This window comes from Dendrobates tinctorius, unplaced genomic scaffold (genome assembly GCF_039654945.1).
Source record: "Dendrobates tinctorius isolate UK_male_01 unplaced genomic scaffold, ASM3965494v1 ptg000251l, whole genome shotgun sequence".
Classification (NCBI taxonomy): domain Eukaryota; kingdom Metazoa; phylum Chordata; class Amphibia; order Anura; family Dendrobatidae; genus Dendrobates; species Dendrobates tinctorius.
Window position 1 is genome coordinate 5,323,590 of NW_027361918.1, and position 25,243 is coordinate 5,348,832.

Sequence of the window (25,243 nt, forward strand, 5' to 3'; positions counted from 1 at the left end):
GACTGGAGCTCTGTAGAGAGAGGCTGGATGAGAGTGGAAGAGTAGAGAGGAAAAGGAGAGAGTGGAAGGGTAGAGAGAGGCAGGAGAGTGAATCTTTGAAGAGAGGTGCAGGAGAGTGGAGCTCTGTAGAAAGGAGCAGGAGAGAGTAGTGGTAAAGAGGGTCAGGAAAGTGGAGCTCTGTAGAGAAGTGCAGGAGAAAGTGGAGATCTGAAGAGAGGTTAAGGAGAGAGTGGAGCTCTGTATAGAGGAGCAAGACAGTGGAGCTCTGTAGAGAGTGACAGGAGAGTGGAGCTCTGCAGAAGTGCAGTAAAGAGTGGAAAGGTAGAGAGCAGCAGGAGAGTAGAGCTCTGTAGAACAGGACAGGAGACAGTGGAAGGATAGAGAGGGGCAGGAGAGAGTGGAGCACTGTAGAGAAGTGCAGTGGAGAGTGGAAGAATAGAGGTGCAGGAGAGAGTGGAGCTCTGTAGAGAGGTGCAAGAGAGTGAAAGGGTAGAGAGGAGCGAGAGAGTAGAACTCTGTTGAGAGGTGCAGGATAGAGTGGAGCACTGTAGAGAAGTGCAGTGGAGAGTGGAAGAATAGAATCATAGAATCGTAGAGTTGGAAGGGACCTCCTGGGCCATCTGGTCCAACCCCCTGCTCAAAGCAGGATTCGCTAAATCATCCCAGTCAGATGTCTGTCCAGCCTCTGTTTGAAGACTTCCATTGAAGGAGAACTCACCACTTCTCGTGGCAGCCTGTTCCACTCATTGATCACTCTAACTGTCAAAAAGTTTTTTCTAATATCTAATCTGTGTCTCCTCCCATTCAGTTTCATCCCATTGCTTCTAGTCTTTCCTTGTGCAAATGAGAATAAAGTTGATCCTTCTACAATGTGACAGCCCTTTAGATATTTGTAGACAGCAATTAAGTCTCCTCTCAGTCTTCTCTTTTGCAAACTAAACATTCCCAAATCCTGCAACCTTTCCTCATAAGACAGGGTTTGCAGACCGGTCACCATTCTGGTCGCTCTTTTCTGAACTTGCTCCAGTTTGTTGATGTCTTTTTTAAAATGTGGTGCCCAAAACTGGACACAATATTCCAGATGAGGTCTGACCAAAGAGGAGTAGAGGGAAATAATGACTTCACGTGATCTAGACTGTATGCTTCTGTTAATACATCCTAGAATTGCATTTGCCTTTTTTGCTGCTGCATCACACTGTTGACTCATATTCAGTCTGTGATCTATTAGTATACCCAAGTCTTTTTCACATGTGCTGTCACTTAGCCCTATTCCTCCCATTCTATATATGCTTTTTCCATTTTTATTGCCCAGATGTAGTACTTTGCATTTCTCCCTGTTAAAAACCATTCTGTTAGTTGCTGCCCACTTCTCCAGTTTATTTAAATCTTTTTGAATCCTCTCTCTCTCTTTTCTAGTATTAGCTATCCCTCCTAGCTTTGTGTCATCAGCAAATTTAATCAGTTTACCCTCAATTCCTTCATCTAAATCGTTGATAAAGATGTTGAACAATACAGGGCCCAAGACAGAGCCCTGTGGTACCCCACTTGAGACATTCTTCCAACTGGATGTGCAGCCATTTACGACCACTCTTTGGGTCCGATCACTAAGCCAGTTATGAATCCACCTAATAGTTGCCTTGTCCATTCCATACTTAATCATTTTTTCAATAAGGATTGTATGAGAGACTTTGTCAAATGCTTTGCTGAAGTCAAGATATACTATATCTACAGCATTTCCTTGATCCACCCAATCAGTGATACCGTCATAGAAGGAAATTAAGTTAGTCTGACATGACTTATTAGTTACAAACCCATGCTGACTCTGTTTAATCACTTCATTTTTATCCAGGTATTGACATACATGTTGTTTAATAATTTGTTCAAAGATCTTTCCTGGTATAGAAGTCAGACTCACCGGCCTATAGTTACCTGGGTCCACCTTCTTCCCCTTTTTGAAGATAGGAACAACATTTGCTCTTCTCCAGTCTTCTGGCACTTCTCCTGTTCTCCAAGAATTTTCAAAGATTATAGAGAGGGGTTCAAAAATTTCTTCTGCTATCTCCTTCAGTACTCTGGGGTGTAATTCATCTGGACCTGGAGACTTGAATTCATTTAGGCTAGCTAAGTGTTTCCTCACTATCTGTCTGTTAATAGATATCCTGGATTCTTCTATTCCCTTAATAGGACAGTGAATAACAGTTGATGTTACATTTCCTTTCTGAGAGAAAACAGATGCAAAATAGGAATTTAAAAGTTCAGCCTTCTCCACATCCTGTCTTACCATTTCATCATTTTCATCCTGTAAAAATCCTATAGCATCTTTGACTTTTCTTTTACTTTTGACATATCGCCAAAATCCTTTATTATTGCTTTTGACATCTCTTGCAAGCCTCAATTCATTTTCAGCTTTAGATAATCTGATTTGTGCCCTGCAGGTTCTGCAGACAGCATTATATTCTTCTTTAGATATGCCTCCCTCTTTCCATTTTATAAACATTTTTTTCTTCCTTTTTAGCATGTGCTTAAGTTCTGTGTTCATCCATCCTGGTTTCCTTAACTGCTTCCTATTCTTCCCTCTTTTCGGAATTGTTAACAACTGTGCTTTGAGAATTTCATTTTTCAAGATTTCCCATCCTTCCTGGACATTTTTGTCTTTAAGGATATCCAGCCATTGGATCCCTCCAATTCTCTTTCTGAATCCCTTAAAATCTGCCTTTCTGAAATCTAACCTTGACGTCTGAGTCTTCACAGGTCTTCCGCCTCTAGTTATCCAAAATTCTAAAATAGCATGGTCGCTACCTCCTAGGGTCCCAGCCACTTTTACCTCCTCAACCATTTCCTCCCTGTTTATAAGGATTAGATTAGAGGTGCAGGAGAGTTGAGCTCTGTAGAGAGGTGCAAGATAGAGTGAAAGGGTAGAGAGGAGCGGGAGAGTAGAGCTCTATTGAGAGGTGCAGGACAGAGTGGAGCTCTGTAGAGTGAAAGTAGAGTGGCAGAAGAGTGGAGCTCTGTAGAAGTGCAGTAAAGAGTGGAAAGGTAGAGAGCCGCAGGAGAGTAGAGCTCTGTAGAACGGGGCAGGAGAGAGTGGAGCACTGTAGAGAAGTACAGTGGAGAGTGGAAGGATAGAGGTGCTGGAGAGAGTGGAGCTCTGTAGAGAGGTGCAAGATAGAGTGAAAGGGTAGAGAGGAGCGGGAGAGTAGAGCTCTGTTGAGAGGTGCAGGATAGAGTGGAGCACTGTAAGGTGCAGTGGAGAGTGGAAGGGTAGAGAGGTGCAGGAGAGTGGAGCTCTGTAGAGGTGCAAGAGAGTGGAAGGGTAGAGAGGGGCAATAGTGTGGAGCTCTGTAGAGAGGGGCAGGAGAGTTGAGCTCTGTAGAGAGCATCAGAAGAGAGTGACAGTTTAGAGAAAGGAAGAAGAGGTGAGCTCTATAGGGAGGTGCAGGAGCTCTGTAGTACTGAGCAGGAGAAAGTGGAGCTCTGTAGAAAGAGTGGAAGGGTAGAGAGGAGCGGGAGAGTAGAGCTCTGTTAAGAGGTGCAGGATAGAGTGGAGCACTGTAGAGAAGTGCAGTGGAGAGTGGAAGGGTAGAGAGGTGCAGGAGAGTGGAGATCTGTAGAGGTGCAAGAGAGTGGAAGGGTAGAGAAGGGTAATAGAGTAGAGCTCTGTAGAGGGGCAGGAGAGTGGAGCTCTAGAGAGTATCAGAAGAGAGTGACAGTTTAGAGAAAGGAAGGAGAGGTGAGCTCTTTAGGGAGGTGCAGGAGAGGAGCTCTGTAGTACAGAGCAGGAGAAAGTGGAGCTCTATAGGGAGAGAATGGAAATTTGTAGGGATGTGCAGGAGTGGAGCTCTGTAGAGAGGAGCAGAAGAGAGTGGAAAGGTAGAGAGGGGCAGGAAAGTAGAGTGGTGTAGAGAGGGGTAGGAGAGTGAAGCTCTGTAAAAAGGTACAGGAGAGAGTGAAGCTCTGTAGAGAGCAGTAAGACAAAGTAAAGATCTGTAGAAAGTGGCGTGGCAGGAGAATGAAATTCTGTAGAGAAGTGCAGGAGAGAGTGGAGCTCTATAGAGTGGGGGCAGGAGAGTGAAAGGGTAAGGAGAGGTGAGCTCTGTAGGGAGGTGCAGGAGGGTGGAGCTCTGTAGAGATAAACAGGAGAGAGTGGAGCTCTGTAGATAGGATCAGGAGAGAGTGGAGCGCTGTATAGAGGAGCAGGAGATAGTAATTGTAGAGGGGGCATGAGAGGTGAGCTCTGTAAGGAGGTGCAGACGAATGGACCTCTGTAGAAAGGTGCAGGAGAGAGTGGAGCTCTATAGAGCGGAGCAGGAGAGTGGAGCTCTGTAGAGAGGTGCAGGAGAGAGAGTGGAATGGTAGAGAAGGGCAGGAGAATGGAGCTCTTCAGAGAAGTGTAGGAGAATGGAGCTCTGTAGTGAGGGGCAGCAAATATGAGCTCTCTAGAGAGGGGCAGGATAGATTATAATGGTAGAGAGGGACAGGAGAGTGGAGCTCTGTAGAGAGGGGCAGGAGAGTGGAGCTCTGTGGAGAAGGGCAGGAGAATGGAGCTCTGTAGAGAGGTGCAGGAGAGAGTGGAATGGTAGAGAAGGGCAGGAGAATGGAGCTCTACAGAGAGGTGTAGGAGAATGGAACTCTATAGAGAGGGGCAGTAAAGTTGAGCTTTGTAGAAAGGGGCAGGAGAGATTATAATGGTAGAGAGGGACAGGAGAGTGGAGCTCTGTAGAGAGGTGCAGGAGAGAGTGGAATGGTAGAGAAGGGCAGGAGAATGGAGCTCTACAGAGAGGTGTAGGAGAATGGAGCTCTGTAGAGAGGGGCAGTAAAGTTGAGCTCTGTAGAGAGGGGCAGGAGAGATTATAATGGTAGAGAGGGACAGGAGAGTGAAGCTCTGTAGAGAGGGGCAGGAGAGTGGAGCTCTGTAGAGAGGGGCAGGAGAGGAGCTCTGTGGAGAAGGGTAGGAGAATGGAGCTCTGGAGAAGGGCAGGAGAGATTGAAATGGTAGAAAGGCAGGAGAGGTGAGCTCTGAAGAAGGTGTGGGAGAGTGGAGCTCTCTATAAAGGTGCAAGAGAGTTTGAAAGGGTAGAGAGAGGTTGGAAAGAAGCTCTGTAGAGGGGTAGGAAAGAAGCTCTGTTGAGAGGTGCAGGAGAGAGTGGAGCTCTGTATAGAGAAGCAGGAGAGAGTGGAGTTCTGTAGAAATGTTCATGAGAGAGGGGTAGGAGAGGTGAGCTATATAAGGAGGTGGAGAAGAATGGAGCTCTGTATAAAGGTCCAGTATAGAGTGGAAGGCTTGAGAGTGAAGCTCTGTAGAGAGGGGCAGGAGAGTGTTGAGGCTATGTAGAGAGGGGCAGGAGAGTGGAGCTCTGTAGAGAGGGGAAGGACAGTGGAGCTCTGTGGAGAAGGACAGGAGAATGGAGCTCTGTAGATAGGAGCAGGAGAGATTGAAATGGTAGAGAGGCAGGAGAGGTGAGATCTGAAGGGAGGTGCAGGAGAGTGGAGCTCTATATAGAGGTGCAGGAGAGATTGAAAGGGTAGAGAGGTTTAGGAAATAAGCTCTGTAGAGAGCTGAAGGAGACTTGAGCTCTGTAAAGAGGTGCAGGAGAGAGTGGAGCTTCATAGAGAGGGGCAGGAGAGAGTGGAAGGGTAGAGAGGGACAGAAGAATGGAGCTCTGTAGAGAGGATCAGGAGAAGGTGAAAGCGGAAGGAGAGATGAGCTCTGTAGAAATGAGTAGAAGACAGTGGTGCTCTGGAGAAAGATGTCGGAGAGTGGAGTTCTGTAGAGAGGGTCAGGAGAGTTGAGATTTGTAGGGAGGTGCAGGAGAGTGGCGCTCTGTAGGGAAGTTAAGGTGAGTAGAACTCTGTAAAGGAGCAGGAGAGAATGGTGCTCTAGGGAGGTGCAGGAGAGTGGAGCTCTGTAGAGAGTGGAGCTCCATAAAGAGGTGCAGGAGAGACTGGAAGGGTAGAGAGGGGCAAGAGAGTGGAGATCTGTAGAGCGGTGCAGGAGAAAATGGAGCTTTGTAGAGCGGTGCAGGAGAGAGCAGATGTGTAGAGAGGAGCTCTCTAGGGAGGTGCAGGAGAGTGGAGCTCTATAGAGAGGAGCAGAAGGGTAGAGAGGAGCTCTGTAGAGGGGGAGGAGAGCAGAATGGTAGAGTGGGGCACAAGAACAAAAAGGGAGAGAGGGGAAGAAGAGTGGAGCAGGATAGAGTGGAGCTCTGTAAAGAGGGGCAATAGAGCAGAATGGTAGAAAGGGTCAGAAGAGCGGAGCTCTGTAGAGTAGTGCAGGAGAGAGTGGATCTCAGTAAAGAGGGGCAGGAAAGAGCGGAAGTGTAGAGAGGTGCAGAAGAATGGAGCTCAGTAGGAAGGTGCAGGAGAGTGGCGCTCTATAGAGAGGTGCAGGATAGAGTGGAACAGTAGAGAAGTGTAGGAGACTGAAGCACTGGAGAGAGGGTCAGGAGAGTTTAGGGCTGTGGAGAGGGGAATTAGAGGGACAGGAGGGAGTGGACCTCTAGAAAGGGGCAGGAGAGAAGCTCTGTAGAGAGGTGCAGGAGAGAGCAGAAGGATAGAGAGGGACAGGAAAGAGCAGAAGGATAGAGAGGGCAGGAGAGAGTGGAAGGGTTGAGAGTGGCAGAAGAATGTAGTTCCTTAGCAAGGGGCATGAATGAGTGGAGCTCTGTAGAGAGGTGCAGGAGAGAGTGGAGCTCTGTAGAGAGGAGCAGGAGAGTTGAGTGGGGTGTAGAAGGGCAGGAGAGAGCGGAAGGGTAGAGAGGGTTAGGAGAGTGGAGCTCTGTAGGGAGGTGCAGGAGAGAGTGGTGCTCTGTAGGAGGGCAGGAGGGAGTGATGTGTAGAGTGGTGCTTTATAGAGGTGTAGGAGAGAGGTTCTCTGGGGGGAAAGCAGACTAATGCTCTAGGGAAAGTGGATATCTGCAGAGTGGTGCAGGAGAGAGTGGTGCTTTGCAGAGAAGTCAAGGAAAATGGTGCTGTGTAGGGGGGCAGGAGGTAGTGTTTTTTTGTAGAGAGGTGCAGGAGAAAGTGGTTTGTAGGGTGGGCAAGAGAGAGTGGTCCATAGGAGGTGGCAGAAGAGAGTGGTGCTTTGTATAGAGGTACAGTAGAGAGTGGTGGTTTGTAGAGGTGCAGGATTTAGTGGTGCTCTGTAGAGTGGTGGTCTGTAGAGAGGTACAGGAGAGAGAGGTGGTCTATAGCGAAGGTGTTTGTAGAGAGGTGCAGGATTTAGTGGTGCTCTGTAGAGTGGTGCTTTGTAGAGAGGTGCAGGATTTAGTGGTGCTCTGTAGAGCGGTGCAGGATTTAGTGGTGCTCTGTAGAGTGGTGCTTTGTAGAGAGGTGCAGGATTTAGTGGTGTTCCGTAGAGTGGTGCAGGATTTAGTGGTGCTCTGTAGAATGGTGCTTTGTAGAGAGGTGCATGATTTAGTGGTGCTCTGTAGAGTGGTGCTTTGTAGAGAGGTGCAGGATTTAGTGGTGCTTTGTAGAGAGGTGCAGGATTTAGTGGTGTTCTGTAGAATGGTGCAGGATTTAGTGGTGCTCTGTTGAGTGGTGCTTTGTAGAGAGGTGCAGGATTTAGTGGTGTTCTGTAGAGTGGTGCAGTATTTAGTGGTGCTCTGTTGAGTGGTGCTTTGTAGAGAGGTGCAGGATTTAGTGGTGTTCTGTTCTTGTTAGAACGATTCTTTAATGGACTAACCCCCGAGACACAGGAATGGCTTTGGGACAGACGGCCAACGACTCTGGAGGAAGCCGCTCGTCAGGCGATGAACATCATGATGCCAGGAGGCCTCAGTTGTCCGGATCAAAGATGGTTACTAGGGGCCCGCCCATGGACCTGGAGGGCCCCAAACCACCGAAGATTGTAGGGGGACCAGCTAGAAACCCGGCCTACCACAGTCCCCTTGGGGCGCGATGCCACACCTGCCATCAGCTGGGCCACCTGCGAAGACAATGTCCCAACCGGACTCAGCATACCTAGTGGTCAAAGGCGGGAACAGCTACCTTCAGCCGGGCTGCTGTACACTGCTACCAAGGCGAAGCTGACCTGGCATTGTGGGCTACGACTAACCAAGGGGTGGAAGAGATGGAGGAAGTGCTGCATGAAGTAGACCCCGTGCAGGCAGCCCGGGCAGATAATCGACAACAGCATCGACAGGTCGTGTGGGTTAATGGGAAACATATGCAGGGACTAAGAGATTCCGGGGCAACTTTGACCCTTGTGAAGCCTCATCTCGTCCGGGACCAAGAGAAGACGGACCAGACTGGCAGTCCGTGTAGCAGAGGGAGCTATACATCGACTGCCCACTGCCAGGATTCTCCTGAACTGGGGAGTCGGGGATGGCCTTGTTGAGGTCTGCTTGATGGAGAATTTGCCTGCAGACGTCTTGCTGGGAAACGACTTGGGGACCATGTTGTCTGCATTCTCGGTTGCCCCTCTGGCTGAGACATATCCTGTGACCACTCGGAGACAAGCTCGAGCTGCGGAGGCGGAATCACACTCAGAGGAGGCCCAGGTAAGATATCCCAGCCCTACACGTATTCCCATAGCCAGACACATTTCTTAGGCCACCCCAGATGAATTTAAGAGGGAGTTACTTGAGGATCCTTCATTGGAGGGATATCGTGGGAAGGCACAGGAGGGGAGAGGGGTACTGGAAGGGGAACAGTTTGTATGGAAGCAGGGACTCCTCTACCGGATCACAGAGCAGCACCACACAGGGACAAGCTCCACTATAAAACGACAGCTGGTAGTTCCCAAGAAGTATAGGCAGGAGTTACTGCGAATCTCTCATGACATACCCTTGGCCAGGCACTTCGGCGTCAGTCGCACCAGGCATCGTCTGACACAAAACTTCTTTTGGCCGGGGGTAACCTATGATGTTTGTCAGTACTGCCAGACCTGTGACAGTTGCCAGTGCATTGGCAAGAGGGGGGATTGATGCAAGGCCAAATTACGCCCCCTCCCCATTGTGGAGGAACCATTTAGCCGAGTAGTGGTCGATCTGATAGGGCCGTTAGCCAAACCCAGTCCTTGAGGGAAAAGGTATATATTGACAGTGGTAGATTATGCCACACGGTATCCAGAGGCGGTTGCGTTACCTAACATACTGGCAGAGACGGTGGCGGCCACCCTGCTCCAGGTTTTCTCACGGGTTGAATTTCCCCGGGAGATTATCTCGGACCAGGGTACCCAGTTTACAGCAGAGGTGACCAACCAACTGTGGAAGCTGTGCGGCGTAAAGTCCATTAGAAGCGCCCCGTACCACCCGCAAACCAATGGGTTATGTGAACGCTTTAACGGGACATTAAAACAGCTCATTGGGACTTTTACTAGGACCTACAGGGACTGGGAGAAATTCTTGCCACACCTCCTGTTTGGGTTCTCCCTGTTCGAGCTGGTATACAGGAGACTGGTAAGGGGACCCCTAGACTTAGTGCTAGAACACTGGGAAGGGGAGGGCCTCATAGAAGGGGTACCTATTGTACCCTATGTGCTGGAATTCCGGGACCGCTTACAGGAGCTGACCCAGGCTGTACGTGAGAACATACAGGCGACCCAGCGGCGCCAGCGCGTATGGTACGATCGGAGGGCCAGAGAGCGCACCTTGGAAATAGGACAGAAGGTCCTGGTGTTAGAGCCCACTAAGCAGAACAAGTTCCAAGCTGCATGGCAGGGGCCCTACCAGGTAGTGGGGAAAATAGCCGACATAACCTATAATGTCGCCGATTGTGACGACCCCAGGGTTATCCGCATGTTCCACTTGAATATGCTGAAGCCCTACTGGGAGCGCCCTGAAGAGGTAGTGGCCATCTGTGCACCTGAAGCAGAGGATTTATCCGGACTTCCCTTGCCGGATGTCTTAGGGGAAAGGACTCAGTCTAAAACATGGGACCAGGTTCACTTGGGTGAAGACCTAGGCCCCTGGGAGAGACAGCAGGCGGAGGAGTTGAGGCAGCAACAGAGGATGTTTTCGGGGAGACCAGGGTACACTCGCCTGGCACAACACAAGGTTGAGACCCAGGATCAGACCCCTTGCGGCAAAACCCCTTCCGCGTCCCTGAGTCTGTACGAGAGGGGATGCGACAAGAGATGTTGCGTTTAGGGGTCATTGAAGAGTCAGATAGTCCCTGGGCATCCCCCGTAGTGTTAGTGCCCAAGAAGGATGGGACTACACGGTTTTGTGTAGACTATCGTAAGCTCAATGAGAAAACGGTGACGGATGCATATCCCATGCCACGTGTGGATGAGTTGTTAGACCGGCTGGCGGGGGCAAAGTATTTGACCACCATCGATCTATGCAAAGGCTACTGGCAGATTCACCTTAGTCCTGACACTATTCCCAAGTCGGCATTTGTCACCCCGTTCGGCTTATTCCTGTTTCGAGTTATGCCATTCAGGATAAAGAATGCTCCGGCGACCTTCCAAAGGCTGGCTGACCGGCTTCTGGATGGTCTCCAGGACTATGCTTGTGCCTACCTGGACGACATCGCCATCTACAGTGCGACATGGGAAGAGCATCTAAATCACCTAGAGACAGTATTGGACAGGATCCACCAGGCGGAATCACCCTGAACCCAAACAAGTGTCACGTGGGCAAAGCAGAGGTTCAGTATTTAGGGCATTGGGTGGGAAGTGGGAAACAACGACCAGAACCAGCCAAGATTGAGGCGATAGCCAAATGGCCCATCCCACGCACTAAAACCCAGGTCATGGCGTTTCTAGGGACAGCGGGGTAATTACAGGAAATTCGTTCCCAATTACAGCAGCGTAGCCAAGCCCCTCACTGATCTGACCCGTAAGAACCAACCCCGCCAGGTAACCTGGACCCCAGAGTGTGAGGAAGCCTTCCGCCAACTAAAGGACGCCCTCACCAATACCCCTGTATTGGCCGCACCCGATCCAACTAAACGTTTCCTGGTTCACACAGATGCTTCTATGTTTGGATTGGGGGCAGTGCTGAGCCAAGTCGGGACGGACGGACAAGAACACCCGGTAGCTTACCTGAGTCGGAAACTACTGCCCCGTGAAGTAAGCTATGCGGCCATTGAGAAGGAGTGCCTGGCGGTAGTATGGGCACTCAAAAAGTTGCAACCATATTTGTATGGACGACAGTTTTCCCTCCTAACGGACCATAATCCCCTAGTCTGGCTTAATCGGGTCTCAGGAGACAATGCCAGATTGTTGCGGTGGAGTTTAGCCCTACAACCTCTGGACTACACCATCCACTACAGACCCGTCAAACAAAACAGTAACGCCAATGGACTAAGTCGACAAACGGAACTTGTACCAACCCCATAAACTTCGGTCATCCCCAAACCGATCCGTTAAGGATCAGACTGTGTATGCCTATCGCGTCGCTGAAAAGGGGAGCCGTGTTACGTGTTATGGAACCACTCAGCACCCAGGGTATGTTGTGCAGTTGTATGTATGTATAATAGGTTCCATGGGAGATGCATGTCCCTAATGCATCAGCCCACAGGCTGCGCCCAGCCGCCGCCTCCCCCCACCTTTGTAATTCCCACAGTAAATATCGGCAGGCTCCGGCCACCTGCGGCCATTGTAATGCATGTCTGGCCTGCCGCTTTTCTATTGGCCGGCCCTCTGTATCTGTGTGATATATTCTGTGTCCTGTGAGTAAAGTGTTGTCAGACTAGAAATACATGGAGAAGCAGTGATCTTTTATATGCGCCCATGTAACCAAGGAATTCCAGCCAGCGTCCTTCATTCAGACTCCAGCCAAAGCAGAGTGGACCTCCGGAAACACGGGGTGGTACTGAAAGAGGTACCCGAGATATCAAGACCCCGTTACATGCAGGATTTAGTGGTGCTCTGTAGAGTGGTGCTTTGTAGAGAGGTGCAGGATTTAGTGGTGCTCTGTAGAGTGGTGCAGGATTTAGTGGTGCTCTGTAGAGAGGTGCAGGATTTAGTGGTGCTCTGCAGAGTGGTGCTTTGTAGAGAGGTGCAGGATTTAGTGGTGCTCTGTTGAGTGGTGCTTTGTAGAGAGGTGCAGGATTTAGTGGTGTTCTGTAGAGTGGTGCAGGATTTAGTGGTGCTCTGTAGAGTGGTGCTTTGTAGAGAGGTGCAGGATTTAGTGGTGCTCTGTTGAGTGGTGCAGGATTTAGTGGTGGTCTGTAGATAGGTGCAGGATTTAGTGGTGCTCTGTAGAGTGGTGCAGGATTTAGTGGTGCTCTGTAGAGTGGTGCCTTGTAGAGAGGTGCAGGATTTAGTGGTGCTCTGTAGAGTGGTGCAGGATTTAGTGGTGCTCTGTAGAGCGGTGCAGGATTTAGTGGTGGTATGTAGAGTGGTGCTTTGTAGAGAGGTGCATAATTCAGTGGTGCTCTGTAGAGTGGTGGTCTGTAGAGTGATGCAGGATTTAGTGGTGCTCTGTAGAGTGGTGCTTTGTAGAGAGATGCAGGATTTAGTGGTGCTCTGTAGAGTGATGCAGGATTTAGTGGTGCTCTGTAGAGTGGTGCTTTGTAGAGAGGTGCAGGATTTAGTGGTGCTCTGTAGAGTGGTGCTTTGTAGAGAGGTGCAGGATTTAGTGGTGCTTTGTAGAGAGGTGCAGGATTTAGTGGTGCTCTGGAGTGATGCAGGATTTAGTGGTGCTCTGTAGAGTGTTGCTTTGTAGAGAGGTGCAGGATTTAGTGGTGCTCTGTAGAGTGGTGCTTTGTAGAGAGGTGCAGGATTTAGTGGTGCTCTGTAGAGTGGTGCTTTGTAGAGAGGTGCAGGATTTAGTGGTGCTCTGTAGAGTGGTGCTTTGTACAGAGGTGCAGGATTAGGTGGTGCTCTGTAGAGTGGTGCTTTGTAGAGAGGTGCAGGATTTAGTGGTGCTTTGTAGAGTGGTGCTTTGTAGAGAGGTGCAGGATTTAGTGGTGCTTTGTAGAGAGGTGCTTTGTAGCGAGGTGCAGGATTTAGTGGTGCTCTGTAGAGTGGTGCAGAATTTAGTGGTGCTCTGTAGAGTGGTGGTCTGTAGAGTGGTGCAGGATTTAATGGTGCTCTGTAGAGCCATGCTTTGTAGAGAGGTGCAGGATTTAGTAGTGGTCTGTAGAGTGGTGCAGGATTTAGTGGTGCTCTGTAGGGTGGTGCTTTGTAGAGAGGTGCAGGATTTAGTGGTGCTCTGTAGAGTGATGCAGGATTTAGTGGTGCTCTGTAGAATGGTGCTTTGTAGAGAGGTGCAGGATTTAGTGGTGCTCTGTAGAGTGGTGCTTTGTAGAGAGGTGCAGGATTTAGTGGTGCTCTGTAGAGTGGTGCTTTGTAGAGAGGTGCAGGATTTAGTGGTGCTCTGTAGAGTGGTGCTTTGTACAGAGGTGCAGGATTTAGTGGTGCTTTGTAGAGTGGTGCTTTGTAGAGAGGTGCAGGATTTAGTGGTGCTCTGTAGAGTGGTGCAGGATTTAGTGGTGCTCTGTAGAGTGGTGGTCTTTAGAGTGGTGCAGGATTTAATGGTGCTCTGTAGAGCCATGCTTTGTAGAGAGGTGCAGGATTTAGTAGTGGTCTGTAGAGTGGTGCAGGATTTAGTGGTGCTCTGTAGGGTGGTGGTCTGTAGAGTGGTGCAGGATTTAATGGTGCTCTGTAGAGCCATGCTTTGTAGAGAGGTGCAGGATTTAGTAGTGGTCTGTAGAGTGGTGCAGGATTTAGTGGTGCTCTGTAGGGTGGTGGTCTGTAGAGTGGTGCAGGATTTAATGGTGCTCTGTAGAGTGGTGCTTTGTAGAGAGGTGCAGGATTTAGTGGTGCTCTGTAGAGTGATGCAGGATTTAGTAGTGGTCTGTAGAGTGGTGCAGGATTTAGTGGTGCTCTGTAGAGTGGTGCTTTGTAGAGAGGTGCAGGATTTAGTGGTGCTCTGTAGAGCCATGCTTTGTAGAGAGGTGCAGGATTTAGTAGTGGTCTGTAGAGTGGTGCAGGATTTAGTGGTGCTCTGTAGGGTGGTGGTCTGTAGAGTGGTGCAGGATTTAATGGTGCTCTGTAGAGTGGTGCTTTGTAGAGAGGTGCAGGATTTAGTGGTGCTCTGTAGAGTGATGCAGGATTTAGTAGTGGTCTGTAGAGTGGTGCAGGATTTTGTGGTGCTCTGTAGAGTGGTGCTTTGTAGAGAGGTGCAGGATTTAGTGGTGCTCTGTAGAGTGATGCAGGATTTAGTGGTGCTCTGTAGAATGGTGCTTTGTAGAGAGGTGCAGGATTTAGTGTAGGGGGCAGGAGAGTGCTGTGATTGGTAGGGATCCTGTGACAGACCAGTGTACTCACTTTCCGCAGTAACCCCCCCGTTTGCCGCTCTGGGGTGCTCTGTTCTGAGGACGGTTTGGCCTTTTCCTTGTTGTTGTTGGAGTCGTTGTCCTTGATGATGTCATACTGGCGGCAGAAGAGGGCAATCACCGCTAGAGGGCGACACACAGCAGTCTCCTCATTGTCCTGCCTGCCAGATGTCAGGACCCCCACAAATACACTATACAGAAGTGGCGCCCTCACCTGCCCACATCACCAGCACCGCCACAATGATTATAATCTCTCCGGTCTCCAGCTGCCGCTCTTTGTCCACTCCTTGCACAGTGATGTCTCCTGTCCGGGGCACAGAGATCAGAATTACAGGGGGAAGGGGGGGTGCACAGGCAGTATAGTATATTTTGGGTTCCGTGTAGCAGAGTATACTTTTGTGGGCTGGCTAATAGGATATATTTTGGGGTTCAGACAGCTGTGTATATGTTGGGTTGCAGGCACAATACATTTTGGGGTACAGGTGGCACCCACCTTGGTTGGAACTGTTGGATGGCAGGCGGTCAGTCTCCTTTAGGGTGCGGAAGTGTATCCTCTTGCTGGCCTGGCTCTCGCTGTAGAGGCCGATGGACTGGACCTGGATGATGTAGTCTGTGTCCTCCTCCAAGTCCCACAGCACACAGGCCCGGTTAGTGGTGTTCACCTCACGTATGAATCTGTAGATCTGTCCATCCTGCCTCTGAGGAGAGAGTTGGAGATGGGAGCAGTAGACAGAGGTGACCATCCAGGAGGAACCATGGTCATCATCCAACTACAACTCCCCAAAGAGCGCCCGGACCCTCAGCAGACAGAACAGTCGCTGACCTGCCTGATTATCCAGCTATACCCAGTGTCCTTACACAGGGCCCCCCAAATCTCACCCAAGAGCCCCCTCAGATGAAGGTCCCTCCAGACAGGGGAGAATCAGATCTTTCAGAGTATCGCAGAATGACTTTTCTTTACATGGGACAAATGTTCAGTACATACGATGGCATGTGGGAATTACCCAGACCACCATTAAGTACCTTCCCTTGGATACCCCTAACCCGGCACACCCCAGACCCGGCACTCCCTTTACCCGACACTTCCATGACCGGCATTCCCTTGTCCTGGCATTCCCTTGTTCTGGCACTCCCATGGCCCGGCACACTCTTGTCCTGGCACTCCCATGACCCGGCACTCCCTTGTCCCGGCACTCCCTTGTCCTGGCACTCCCATGACCCGGAACTCCCTTGTCCTGGCATTCCCCTGACTCGGGATACCCCTGCTCCAGTGATCGGCATACCTGCTGAGAGATGGCATATCCGATGATAATGTCACCCTCAGGGACGTCCCATGAGACGGTGGCGGAGTTGGCTTTTAGCTGTGTGACTGTGACATTGACAGGAGAGGGAGGACGATCTGCAACATAAAAAAGGATCAGCAGCATCTCCGACAGGTGGAACCCGATAACATAGGGCGACAAACATACCAGACGCCCAACCTGGCAGAAGACCCTTCCATCTGTGTCCACAAAGACCTCTGGCGCCCCACATGTGCAGACACCGATATAGACAGGGCGTCTCACATGTGCAGACACCGATATAGACAGGCGCCCCACATGTGCAGACACCGATATAGACAGGGCGCCCCACATGTGTAGACACCAATATAGTCAGGGCGCCCCACATGTGCAGACACCGATATAGACAGGGCGCCCCACATGTGTAGACACCGATATAGACAGGGCGCCCCACATGTGCAGACACCGATATAGACAGGGCGCCCCATATGTGCAGACACCGAAATAGACAGGGCACCCCACATGTGTAGACATCGATATAGACAGGGCACCCCACATGTGCAGACACCGATATAGAAAGGGCGCCCCACATGTGCAGACACCGATATAGACAGGGCGCCCCACATGTGTAGACACCAATATAGTCAGGGCGTCTCACATGTGCAGACACCGATATAGACAGGCGCCCCACATGTGCAGACACCGATATAGACAGGGCGCCCCACATGTGCAGACACCGATATAGACAGGGCGCCCCACATGTGTAGACACCGATATAGACAGGGCGCCCCACATGTGTAGACACCAATATAGTCAGGGCGCCCCACATGTGCAGACACCGATATAGACAGGGCGCCCCACATGTGCAGACACCAATGTAGACAGGGCGCCCCACATGTGCAGACACCGATATAGACAGGCATCCCACATGTGCAGACACCGATATAGACAGGGCGTCTCACATGTGCAGACACCGATATAGACAGGCATCCCACATGTGCAGACACCGATATAGAAAGGGCGCCCCACATGTGCAGACACCGATATAGACAGGGCGCCCCACATGTGCAGACACCGATATAGACAGGGCGTCTCACATGTGCAGACACCGATATAGACAGGCATCCCACATGTGCAGACACCGATATAGACAGGGCGCCCCACATGTGCAGACACCTATATAGACAGGGCGCCCCACATGTGCAGACACCGATATAGACAGGGCACCCCACATGTGTAGACATCGATATAGACAGGGCGCCCCACATGTGTAAACACGATATAGACAGGGCACCCCACATGTGCAGACACCGATATAGAAAGGGCGCCCCACATGTGCAGACACCGATATAGACAGGGCGCCCCACATGTGTAGACACCGATATAGACAGGGCGCCCCACATGTGCAGACACCGATATAGACAGGGCGCCCCACATGTGCAGATACCGATATAGACAGGGCGCCCCACATGTGTAGACATCGATATAGACAGGTGCCCCACATGTGCAGACACCGATATAGAAAGGGCGCCCCACATGTGCAGACACCGATATAGACAGGGCGCCCCACATGTGCAGACACCGATATAGACAGGGCGCCCCACATGTGCAGACACCGATATAGACAGGGCGCCCCACATGTGCAGACACCGATATAGACAGGGCGCCCCACATGTGCAGACACCGATATAGAAAGGGCGCCCCACATGTGCAGACACCGATATAGACAGGGCGCCCCACATGTGCAGACACCGATATAGACAGGGCGCCCCACATGTGCAGACACCGATATAGACAGGGCGCCCCACATGTGCAGACACCGATATAGACAGGGTGCCCCACATGTGCAGACACCGATATAGACAGGGCACCCCACATGTGCAGACACCGATATAGACAGGGCGCCCCACATGTGCAGACACCGATATAGACAGGGCGCCCCACATGTGCAGAGACCGATATAGACAGGGCGCCCCACATGTGCAGACACCGATATAGACAGGGCGCCCCACATGTGCAGACACCGAAATAGAAAGGGCTCCCCACATGTGCAGACACCGATATAGACAGGGCTCCCCACATGTGCAGACACCGATATAGACAGGGCACCCCACATGTGCAGACACCGATATAGACAGGCGCCCCACATGTGCAGACATTGATATAGACAGGGCGTCTCACATGTGCAGACACCGATATAGACAGGTGCCCCACATGTGCAGACACCAATGTAGACAGGGCGCCCCACATGTGCAGACACCGATATAGACAGGGCGTTGGCTGGAGTGAAGCGGCAGCAGCTGCGAGAGGCGGCGGACAGGCCGGAGCACAGCGGTAACAGCTGCAGACGACCATGGGCAGGTAGTGATCCCGGATTGGAGTGAAGCGGCAGTATCTTGTTGGTAAGTTTGGCGCTTACTCTCCGCAGACCACTGTAAGTCTCCTCTCTGCCGCTGGTCTCCTCTCTGGTCACCGTCTGTCACTCTGGCTCTCTCAAACTCCCACAGTCTCTTGCTTCGTGTCTGCCGTTCCGCCAACTGACTCCCCTGCGCGCTCCCTGTCCCTTTTATACTCGCCCCTCCCCTTGCTGTCCTGTCACTCCCAGCAGTCCACTCTCCTCCGTTCCCCAGGTACAGTTCCCTTAGGAACCTAGACGACGGTCGCCTTGGTTCCAGCCCGGACACTCTGTGGGGGCCCTTCTCCCTACACTCCCCCATCCTGTATGCTCGCCAGTCCTCGGGCGAGGGCCTCAGTATACTTGGGTTGGTCTGCAGAGATGTCAGTTTTTGTTACCATATGAACTGGTCCTGTTTGTATCGTTCGGGGGGTTTGCCGGCTGTTGACCGCTCGGAGCGTCTTAGTTCGACTAGGGTGGAGTCTTCTAGGATGGTGGATGGTGGTGGGCTAGCTGGTTCGGGCAGGCTATTTGTGTCAGTTGGTTTGTCATTGAGTGGAGAGCCCCTGGATATTGGGGGAAGTCTTCTTAGTCATCCGGGTACCAGAACACTGGCAATGGTTCAGAGACCTGAGGAGTAGGTTCAGGTTGTATCAGGTCGTTGGAAGTACATGGGCGTAACATATTACGGTGCACAATGCGAGTAGGCAACGTTCCGTCTTTCTCGGGTCGTATTTCGTACACAGGTCCTTTAGGGTTTATACGGCGTAGGACCCGATAGGGACTCTCTTCCCAGCGTGGCTCTAATTTGTTCTGGGGGCGTTGGTCTAGTACGAGTACTCGATCTCCGCTTGGGAGGTGGGGATAAATTCTTTCCTGGGTGTTCTAAGTCTTGGAGTTTGGTATGTACAATTCGATGGAGAGTTTGCAGCCGGTGTCGGTGATTTCGCACCCATGATGATATCCCGGTCCAGGGCTGAAGTTCCTCTGGGTCCAACTCTACCTCTGTGATCCCTTTGCCTTCTCGTCCGAATAGCAGGGAGTAGGGGGTATAGCCGGTAACTCGGTGTACCCGGTTGTTATAAACCCATACTAATTCAAGGACATATTCGGGCCAACGGGCCTTCTTGTCACTCTCTAGAGTACGCAACATTTGGATTAATGTCCGATTAAATCGTTCACAGGCCCCATTTCCCTGCAGGTGGTAAGGCGTGGTCCGGGATTTGTCAATACCGTAGAGACGGTGTAGATCCTCCATAATTTTTCCCAAAAAGCATGCTCCTTGGTTGGAATGTATCCGTTCAGGGCAGCCGTATACTTGTATGAAGTTTCTACAAATTGCGGAGGCGGCCGACTCCGCGGTTTGGTCTCGAGTGGGAGTGACCACAGCGAACTTAGTGAAATGGTCCACCATGACGAGGCAGTGTTTGTACCCATGGAATGCGGGACCAATGGTCAGGTAATCCACCGTCAGAAGCTCGAGGGGCACTGAGGTCACGATTGTTTGTACTGAGGCTCGCTGTGCGGGCGGTTTGGCTAAATCGCATGGGCGGCAGGCCTGGCAAGTCTCGTCCACAACAGCATGTAAGCGTGGATGGTAAATTATCTGTTGTAACCATTGCAAGGTCTTTTGAGCTCCGAAATGAGCCCCTTTTTCTTGGCTACTCGAGCCAGTTCGTTAAGTTGGGCTCCGGGCGCAACTACTTGCCAAATCGTCATAGATGTTGTCCTTGTTGTCATTTTACGATACAATAGTCCCTTTCTGATAACCAGCCTCTCCCATTGTCGTAACATCAGCGACATGTCCTGAGTCAAAGTCTGTCTTTGTGAGTCAGTGGGCAGTTTGCCAGCGGCTACCCATTTCCGGAGAAGTCCAATTTCTTCGTCTTCTTGCTGCTGTTGGATCCATTTATCACGGGATTGCTCCAGCATGCTCCTTAGGGTCTCAGAGGGGAGTACTTTCTGGGCGCTGTAAGCACGGTAGCGGTGAGGGCGAACGGTATCTCTTCCCCTTCCAGTTCGTCGTCTCGACCCTTCAATGGGGTTGTATGTCGAATCCTGGAGAGGGCGCCAGCGTGTACATTCTCGGCCCCTCTTTTATAGATGATTTTATAGTTGAATTTCGCCATCCAGGCCACCCATCTTTGTTCCATAGCCCCCAGTTTGGCGTTCTCCAAATGAGCCAGCGGGTTATTGTTGGTCCGCACCACTACTTCGGAGCCCGCCAGGTACTCTGCGAACCGCTCCGTCATAGCCCACACTACTGCGAGGAGCTTGAGCGTAAAGGAGCTGTAATTGTCAGGGTTGCGCTCGGAATCATGGAGTGAGCGGCTTCCATACGCGATCACTCTCTCCCGGCCGTCTTGAACTTGTGACAACACAGCCCCCAGCCCGTGAAGACTCCCGTCAGTGTGCAGGATGAACAGTTGCGAGAAACCCGCATAAGCTAACACCGGGGCATCCGAGAGCGCAGCCTTAAGGTCTTGGAAGGCCTCTTCTTGGGGTTGTAGCCACTGGATTTTTCGTCCATTTGCCCCAGCGGGAGCCCCCTTCAGCAGGTCGTGCAGGGCTCGAGCTCGACATGCAAAATTCATTACGAAAAGACGGTAGTATCCGGCCAACCCCAGGAAGGCCCGCACGTCTTTTATCGTCTCGGGGGGTAGGCCATCCCTGAATGGCAGCAACCTTTTCCCGGGACGGCCTTACACCCTCCGCCGAGACGATATGGCCCAGATATTCGATCTGGGTGCGAAATAGGTGGCATTTTTGGGGTTTTACCTTCAACCCGTACTTTTGCAGCCGACCGAGTACCTGCCCCAACCGCTTCAGGTAGTCCTCAAATGTGGTAGCATAGATGATGATATCGTCTAGGTATATCAACGTGGCCTCGAAATTGAGATCTCCCAAACACTGCTTCATCAACCGCTGAAAGGTCCCCGGGGCATTGGCCAGTCCGAACGGCATTGGATTGAACTCAAATAGTCCCATAGGAAGTATGAACGCCGTCTTAGCCCTGTCTTCTTCTGACATGGGCACCTGCCAGTACCCACTGGCCAGGTCCAAAGTCGAAAAATACGTTGCCTTCCCCAAGGCGGACAAGGATTCTTCTATACGGGGTAGTGGGTACAAGTCTTTGATGGTGCAAGCATTCAGCTTTCGATAGTCCACGCAGAACCGTAGGGTGCCATCCTTTTTGCGGACCAATACAATGGGAGCAGCCCAGGGGCTTTGGCTTTCTCGGATAACTCCCTTCCGTAGCATTTGGGCCAGCAAAGTTTTCACCTCTTGGTAGAGCTGTGGAGTAATCTGTCAATATCGTTCGCGGATGGGGACCGCTCCTGCCGTGGAATTCCATGGGTGATGGTGGTGGTACATCCAAAATCTTCCTCATGACTAGCAAATACCTCGTGGTATTGTCCGAGCAGTGTTTTTATCTGGGAAAGCTGAGCTGAAGTTAGTCCGGAGAGCTCGGTCCACATTTGTTCCAGGATTTTTCGACCCTTCTCCCGAGTCGAGATTTCGGTAGCCTGTAGAGTCCGGATAGTTACTTCCCAAGGGTCCTCGGATTGCACTCTCAATTGAACCGCAGGGGCCGACAGCACTTCTTCCAAAGGCCTTACTAGCTTGGCCAGTTCGGTCCGGGGCTTCAGGACGATGTCTTGGTCTTCAAGGTTGACGCAGCGCACCAGGACGGTCCCCTTTTGCACTGTGGTCAGGGAGCGGGCCACCATTATGCCAGGAGGCAAGCGCTCTGAGTAGCATGGCTCCACCTGCATCTCTAATGTATGCCCTCCAAGGGTATCGAGGCTCGAATTGGCAGTGCCATCACCGTCTGTCCAGGGGGCAGTACAAGCAGGGGAGCCTTTGCCCAGAGCCTCACCCTCCTGGCAGTCCTGATGTACTCGCGCTTCCCGCACCAACTGCTGGAATACCTGTCCTTGGGCCGTGCGGGAACCCCACTGCTTCAGGATCTTGTGCGTGGGATCATTGAGGAGCAGGTTGCCGAACTCCCGTAATATGTTCATGCCCAGAATGACTGGATGCTACTTATCGGTTTCCCCTTGGGTCAGAACCACTCCTCTGCAGTCGAGGGATTTACCGCACAGCGTCACCTATACCCACACCACCCCGGCAACAGAGAGAGGTAGTTGATTGGCGGCTACTAGTCTTATCATGGGTCCCCACTGGGGTCTCGCTGCCTCGGGAAAATTCTGCCAGAAATAAGTTGCAAGCATAATTGTCACTTGTGACCCCGTGTCCACTAGGCACCGGACGGCACGGCCCTCTACTTCTGCCCATACCACCGGACATTTTGCGACCAAATCTTCGGGACTTCCACCACCCCTAATCGTGGTTTCTGGCTCCAAGCGGCGTCCCCCCAGCCTGGAGCCCTCTAGTTTAATGGCCACGGAGGTGGGTATCTCCCACACCGCGGACATTCTCGGGCGAAGTGGCCCGGCTCCCCGCACTCATAGCACCGGGTCTGCAAAGACCGACCGCCCCGGGTGGAGCGGGGCTCCCAGGGGCCAGGATTGAAACTAGGCCGTCCAGTCCCGGACTCAGTCCCCTTCACTTCGGCCAACTCGCCCTTGATGTTCTTCAATTCTTGTTTCATCTCCTCCACCCATTGAGGCTCCACACTCCGGACCTTCCCCACAGGGACCACCATCCCCTGCTCCTGCTCTCGAGCGCGTGCTTGACTTCCCACCTCTGAAAAGTCCATACGGTGATTCATTCTGACCTGCTCCCGTAATGCCTGCCGCAGTCCAGTCACCAACAGGTCACGTAGTGTAATGTCAATAGGTCCTACCCCTACGCCGTCCTTCCTTTCGATGGCCCTATGCAGCTCTTGGAGGACATTCATATACTGGGTGATGGTCTCCCCCTCTCTCTGCATCCAACTGAACAACCGGGTCCTTAACTCTCCCACAGTGGTTGGGTCCCCATGGGTCTGTTCTAAAATCTGTAAAACTTTATCAAAGGTGTTGCGGTGTCCCGGGGGCCTCAACATTACTGAATTCCAGGCCTCCCCGTCTAACGCCATGAGAGCTACTTCGGCTTCCAGGTCAGGAGTCATCGGGTGCATCCAAAAGAGCCCCCGCATCCATTCTGTCCAGCTCCATAGCATGGTATTAGAGCCGGAAAACCTAGGCAGGTTGCTCAGCATAGCCCCCAACGAAAAGCTGGAGCGGGTGCCCTCGCTATCTGTCGAGTTCACGGCCCTGCACTGGTCTGGGGCGTTGTTGTCCACGCTCGGAGACTGCATCCTGCCAACTACGCCAAATGTAGGTAACAGCAGGTACGCAGGATGCAGTGACGAGACGCGAGACTGAGCTGAACTTTGGGAAGAAACTTTTATAAATTTAAGCCATTGGGGCTATGCTAAGCAACCAACACACAATAACAGCTATTGCCCTCGCAGGGACTTCTGCACAAACAAACACTTTCAAAGAGAACACTGTTATGAGTCACCGAAGGAGGAAAAAACAAAATACCAGCTAAGTCCAGAAAAACCAGAGAGGTTGGCAGCTATCGGATTGCAGAGCCCTGAACCTATCCACAACAACTAGCAGTAGCCGTGGGGGGTTCCTACGGTGCCCTAGACCCCTCTATCACAGCCGGAGAGCTACATAGCCTAAAGACAGAAAGGGGAAAACTAAACTGCACCAGAGCAGACCCCAAAGCAATAGGCAGCCCCCAACATATAATGACGGTGAAGCAAGATGAAAACACTAACACAGATAGAAAGATAGGTTGAGCAAATGATGGGGCCCAAGCTAACTACATAGGACAGGATAGGAAAGCTGCTGTCTGCCATCCGCAAAAACACTATCAAAATGAGCCAACCGACTAATAGGAAAAACAGGCCCTGAAGTCGCTAGGCTTCAAAAGACTATATCAGCACTCAGGTATATTCTGAAGACAGAGCAAAAGATCAACAGATCAGAGACAAAAAATGGAATTCAGCTCACCCCCGGCCGAGGATGGCAGAACTCCCAAAAAACAAGGCAAAAAAAAACACAACTGAAGAGTACAAAGCAGAGCAGAAAAACTTAGCTTTGAGACGCAGGAATCAGACTAGTCTCCAAGAATCCAGCAGGAAAATCACCAGCCAGGAAGAAGGGCGTCGGCAGCCTGTTATCCAGTCCTCAATTCCAGCCACCCAGTTATCATCTAGCTGCCCAGGTGTTTGGTAATCAGTCTCACTACCTTCCTTCACCAGAGGAGGGAGTTCATCAGACCTCAATGGTGAAGGGAAAAAATGAACTCACAACAGAACACGATTAACCCGGCAAAGGCCGATTGCTATAGGGCCGCGATATGGCCTACTACGGGTCCTTATTTCCTATAGTGTGAAAAATGAGGATGAATGAACTCATGGAGATCAACATCCAACACTGCAGAGACACCATCACATGTTTCACAACGCAGTGATTCTAGAGCAATGCCCCCATCCCTTATGGGAAATATGCAAAAACATGCAAAACACAAGCCACGGAGACACCATCACATGTTTCTCAACGCAAGCAATGACTAGCCAGGTTTTTCCCCTGGAAGGAACAACCACGGGAAGGGCAGTCTCCAATGAAGGAAACCACCTATGCCAAAACATGGTATCCATCCACAGACAGCTGTTTCGGGGTATTGCCCCTTATCAGTGTGGAGTAGGAAACTGGCTAGTAGGAGCAATGCCTAGTAAAAGACTGTGAAAAATGAGGATGAATGAACTCATGGAGATCAACATCCAACACTGCGTAGACACCATCACATGTTTCTCAACGCAGTGATTCTAGAGCAATGCCCCCATCCCTTATGGGAAATATGCAAAAACATGCAAAACACAAGCCACGGAGACACCATCACATGTTTCTCAACACAAGCAATGACTAGCCAGGTCTTTCCCCAGGAAGGAACAACCACGGGAAGGGCAGTCTCCAATGAAGGAAACCACCTATGCCAAAACATGGTATCCATCCACAGACAGCTGTTTCAGGGTATTGCCCCTCATCAGTGTGGAGTACGAAACTGGCTAGTAGGAGCAATGCCTAGTAAAAGACTGTGAAAAATGAGGATGAATGAACTCATGGAGATCAACATCCAACACTGCGGAGACACCATCACATGTTTCTCAATGCAGTGATTCTAGCCAGTGACCTGGCTAGTCATTGCTTGCGTTGAGAAACATGTGATGGTGTCTCCGCAGTGTTGGATGTTGATCTCCATGAGTTCATTCATCCTCATTTTTCACAGTCTTTTACTAGGCATTGCTCCTACTAGCCAGTTTCCTACACCACACTGATGAGGGGCAATACCCCGAAACAGCTGTCTGTGGATG

General features: G+C 51.2%; 1 protein-coding gene across 1 annotated transcript in view; it reads right to left on the reverse strand.

The window, feature by feature from the left end:
- Positions 1-25,243, reverse strand: part of FNDC4 (fibronectin type III domain containing 4) — a 122,431-nt gene that overhangs the window by 2,584 nt on the left and 94,604 nt on the right. The window contains exons 3-6 of the mRNA XM_073557781.1: positions 15,516-15,631; positions 14,726-14,930; positions 14,447-14,536; positions 14,225-14,355 (exon numbers count right to left, since the gene is read on the reverse strand). Of these exons, the coding sequence (XP_073413882.1) occupies positions 14,225-14,355; positions 14,447-14,536; positions 14,726-14,930; positions 15,516-15,631 (542 nt within the window). The remainder of the gene's footprint in view (positions 1-14,224; positions 14,356-14,446; positions 14,537-14,725; positions 14,931-15,515; positions 15,632-25,243) is intronic.